General features: G+C 42.1%; 1 protein-coding gene across 2 annotated transcripts in view; it reads left to right on the top strand.

Moving 5' to 3' along the window:
* Window positions 1-449: 449 nt before the first annotated feature.
* The window catches only part of Cd28 (CD28 molecule), a 79,427-nt gene continuing 75,560 nt past the window's right edge, over window positions 450-4,316 (top strand). Inside the window, exon 1 of one of the 2 annotated variants that reach the window (XM_048808382.1) lies at window positions 450-524. In XM_048808382.1, the coding sequence (XP_048664339.1) occupies window positions 503-524 (22 nt within the window). In that variant the 5' untranslated portion in view covers window positions 450-502. Of the gene's footprint in view, window positions 525-565; window positions 674-4,316 lie in introns of those variants that run through there. The other variant, XM_048808380.1, reaches the window with a different exon arrangement.

Genomic DNA, 4,316 nt, shown 5'->3' on the forward strand with positions numbered 1-4,316 from the left:
AGGCATATTAATTTAGGAATTTGACTGGAAACTTTCTTCCCCTTTTCCTAAAAGCAAATATCTAAAGTTGATCCTTTTTAAATCCTGCAGAATTCATTTTCCTCAAGTTTCTTAGAATCACAGGCAAAGTGCAAATCCTGAGTAGTTTTGATGAATGGATTAGAAAGAGAAAGGATTAATAAAACCCCACACATTTTATTGAGTAAGCCTGTGCCTAATGATTACATGCAGTGTGACTTGGGCATAGCTACCAGTTTCAAATATTTGTTGATGGTCTACCATGTACTGAGTCTATTTTCGTCTCTGGAGATAAAACAGTGAATAAGACAGATTAATTCCTGCTGTCACTCATTTAAATTTTAGTTGGAAGGGCAAATGATAAACTAGAGTACAAATAAAAATATAACATGTCAGTTAGGGAGGGAATAGAGAGTGGGGTGGGGAGGGAGCCACAAGTACTAATTCATAACAGGTAGTTAGAGAAGAAAGGACTTCTGAGAAGATGACATTTGAACAGAGAACTGGTGAGTCATCTGTGGTAACTGTATTCCAGGCTGAAGAACATCAAAGGCAAAGAATCCGAGGGGCAGCATGATTGGCATGTTCAAGAGCAGCAAGAAGACTGTTGTGGCTACATCAAAGAGCCAGGGAGGCCCTGTAGGTGATAACATGGGTATGCAGGGGAATCATGTTGGTCTTTATAGACCACTGTATGAATTTGGCGCTCTCTCTCTCTCTCTTTTTCCTGAGTAAGAGGAATTCATTGGAGAGTCTGAGCAGAGGAGTGACATGGTCAGACTCACGTTTTGCCTCGTACATGGTGGGAGGGAGAGTGTGGAGAAGGTTATTTTGGGAATCCAAATGGGATATCATGGAGGTGTGGACCAGGAGTGGCAGTGATAAGAACTGTCAGATTCTGGACATATTCTGAGATGAAGTTGACATGATTTGTGGCTGAACTGAATGTGTAGTGTGAAAGAAAGACAGGAGTTAAAGGGGACTTCAAGGTATTTGCCACTTGGTGCTCAGAGAATGGACACTTACTTGGACAGTACTTCTAGAGGAATGTGGTTTGGGATTATGGCAAGAATGAGGGCATGAGGAGGCAGGATATGCACAGAAGGGGGATTTGAGTGGCTTGTTTTTCAGTGCATAATTATAAACTGTTTTGGTTTGACCTACCTACTTGGTGCCTTGGGTCTGTAATGGCATTTGAGAAGCCTCAAAGCAAACCAAAGCATTTCCCCTGGAATCCTGAAGGCAGCTCTGCTTCCTCCTCCTCCAGGATGAGAAGGATAGAGAAGAATAAACATTTAAACAGCTGGCGGGCGGGCCAAGAAGTGGGAGCTCCTTTCTCTGGAAGAGTGAGGGGCAACTTCAAATTGGCAAAATTATGAAGGTTGGGGAAAAAGAATCCACATATTTGTTCACCATCTTCTCAACATCAGAATTAATGTGGCTGAGCTTAAAGGACAGGTGTTTAGATAGTGAGAAGGAATTTCTATTTTGCACAGAAGATAATAAATTTATAGAACTATGCACCCAAGGATAATATAAATTGAATATATAAATATATTTGAAAAAAGATTTAGAAAATTCAAGCTGATGTATGTATAACAAATTATTATATAACTAGAAATTCAGTTATATTTGCTCAAAATTTACTGTGTCTACTTTGTGTATATTATGATACTAACAGTTATAGGGGATATAGTAAGAATAAATACAGTTCCTGTGCTTGGGAGTTTATAATCAATAGGAATGACAACATATATATAAGTACATGTATTCAAACTTCTTTATAGGCACTATGTAGATTAATCATTAATGGACTCTCCCGGTTACCACAGCCTTAGCCCTGAACCTTTTCACATCCATCCAACTCCGACAATTGGATCATCCACCTGACTTGCTTTGGCCCATGGAATGTTAGCAAATGAGACACAGGTAGGGGCTTGAAAAGCACCTGCGTTTCCTCTTGCCCTCTTGCATGATTCAGCATGTTTTCTTTTTTATCTCTTCCTTATCATGAGAACATGCCCAGGCTAACTTGGGGCAGATGTGTGAGAGATATGTGGGGAAGATCCAAAGTGACAGCCAGCTGACACCCAAATATGTGAATCGCTCAGCCAAGATCAGCAGAAGTGCCTGCCCAATGCACACTGGAGCTGCAGATGCATTGAGTGGCTCTGGTTTCAACCAGAAGAGCTACCCAGCTGACCCCCAAACTTATAAGGGAGAGTAAATGACCACTGTTTTAAGCCACAGTTTCAGGATGATTTTTTAATGAAGCATCATGGTGGCAACAGGTGACTGATAGAAGCGCTCAAGTATCTTTGCAATGTGGCTCCTCCTTGCCTTCCAGCTTCTTGTCTCACCATCCCAATGCACTTTGTACTTCAGGCAACTGGTTCACCTGAATTCTTGAACTGGGACGTGGTCTCCCATGCCTTTCTATGTGCTATTCTCTACTTCTGAAGTGCTCTTCCTGCTGTCTCTGCCTGGACAACTGCCTTTCCTTTCAGGCCCAACTCCTCTGGAAAGTTAAGCCCCAGGCTAGTTCCGTGCTGTTTCCCTGTGCCTCTGTGAACATCTCTAGCACAGAATTCACACACATTATTTGAGTTAAGTATGCTAAGTGTTCTCTGTTTCCCATATGCAGAAGCTTCTGGAAGGCAGGGACTGAGAGTTCTCTATATCCTGAATACATTGTTTGACACAAAAGAGAATCTTCACCCACACTTGTGAACTTATTAAGGACACTTCTTAACCTTAATGTCACAGAGTCCTAAGTTTCATTGAGAAAGGAAAAATGACTACCAGACCAGGGGAGGCTTCACAGAAGAGGCAGAATTTGAAATGCTCTTTAGTTTTAATGGGTGAAGAGTATTTGAGAGATGGAAAAGAGCATTTCAGCCAGAAATAACAGCAGTAGACACTGGCAAAGTGGTACTCTAGTGGTTCAAGTGTCCAGTATTATTGCTGTGGAGAATTCATGAGCAGGTACTGTAAAAAACAGAGCTGTTTTGTGGGACCTTTGATAGCACATTAAAGTATTTGGGTTTACTTTGCAGGGGAATGAAACCATAAAGAACTATATTTTTAAGGGTTACTTTGGAAGCAGCGTAGAGGGTATACTGCGGGTAGGAAAGGAAGAGGTTGTATATCTAGAATCACCCCTTGGCTTTGGAGCAATTCAGACAGCAGGTAATGGTGGTAGTGGGAATGTGTAGGGATATAGAAGACATAGTAACAAAACTTGGGAGTTGAAGAAGGGAAGATAATTGAAGATGGCTCTTACATTTTTCTCCTAGTGCCTAGGAAAGGAACAGGCTAGCCGGGGAAGTTGAGTTTGGACATACTGGCTTCAAGACATATATAGGTGGAGATCTCTAATAGGCATGTGAAATGTGGACCTGGAGCTCAGGTTGGAACCAGCATATTTGGGAATCTTTTGTTTATAAAGAATCTTCAAAGAAATGAGAACCAGGGATATGAGAAGTGCAGGGGAAGAGCCAGACATAATGCCTTTACTCCTAGGACAAGAAGAGAAAGAGGAATCTGCAAAGCTGTTTAAGTCAGCTTTTTCGTGGCTATGACTAGAGGACCCGATCAGCACAATCATAGAGGAGGAAAAGTTTATTCAAAGGCTCATGGTTTGAGAGGTCTTAGTCCATAGGTTGGCTCCATTCCTCGGGGACTTGAGGTGAGGCTGAACATCATGGTAGGAGAGGGGGGCGGAGGAAAGCAGCTCACATGGTGACCAGGAGGCAGGGAGAGACTCCATTGTCCAGATATAAATATATACACAAAGCCACGCCCTAATCCCCACCTCCTCTGGCCACACCCTGCCACTTCAGTTACCACTCAGTTAATCCCTATCAGGGGATTAATTCACTGATTGGGTTAAGACTCTCACAACCCAATCATTTCTCCTCTGAACCGTCTTGCATTGTTTCACATGTGAACTTTTGGGGGACACTGAACATCCACACCATAACAGAGTCAGTGATAGAAGAAACTAATCAGATAAGAGAAAGTGGTGGACAGTGCAAATAAGGTTCCTAAGAGTGAGATGAGGTACCAATTTCAGATGAAGAGAGGCAGATGGGAATGAGGACTGAGAAGGGGCTAGAGGATCTGAATGTTAAGATGGATGTTCTGGGCTATCATTATGGGTTTTGAAGTCAGATTTTAAGGATTAAGTTGGGATAAACAAAGTAGAGGCAGAGACCATAGGTTCTATGAAGTTTTATAAATAGAAGAGAGAGAGAGAGAGAGAGAGAGAGAGAGAGAGAGAGAGAGAGAGAGAGAGA

This window comes from Marmota marmota, unplaced genomic scaffold, assembly GCF_001458135.2.
Source record: "Marmota marmota marmota unplaced genomic scaffold, marMar, whole genome shotgun sequence".
NCBI classification, from domain to species: Eukaryota; Metazoa; Chordata; class Mammalia; order Rodentia; family Sciuridae; genus Marmota; species Marmota marmota.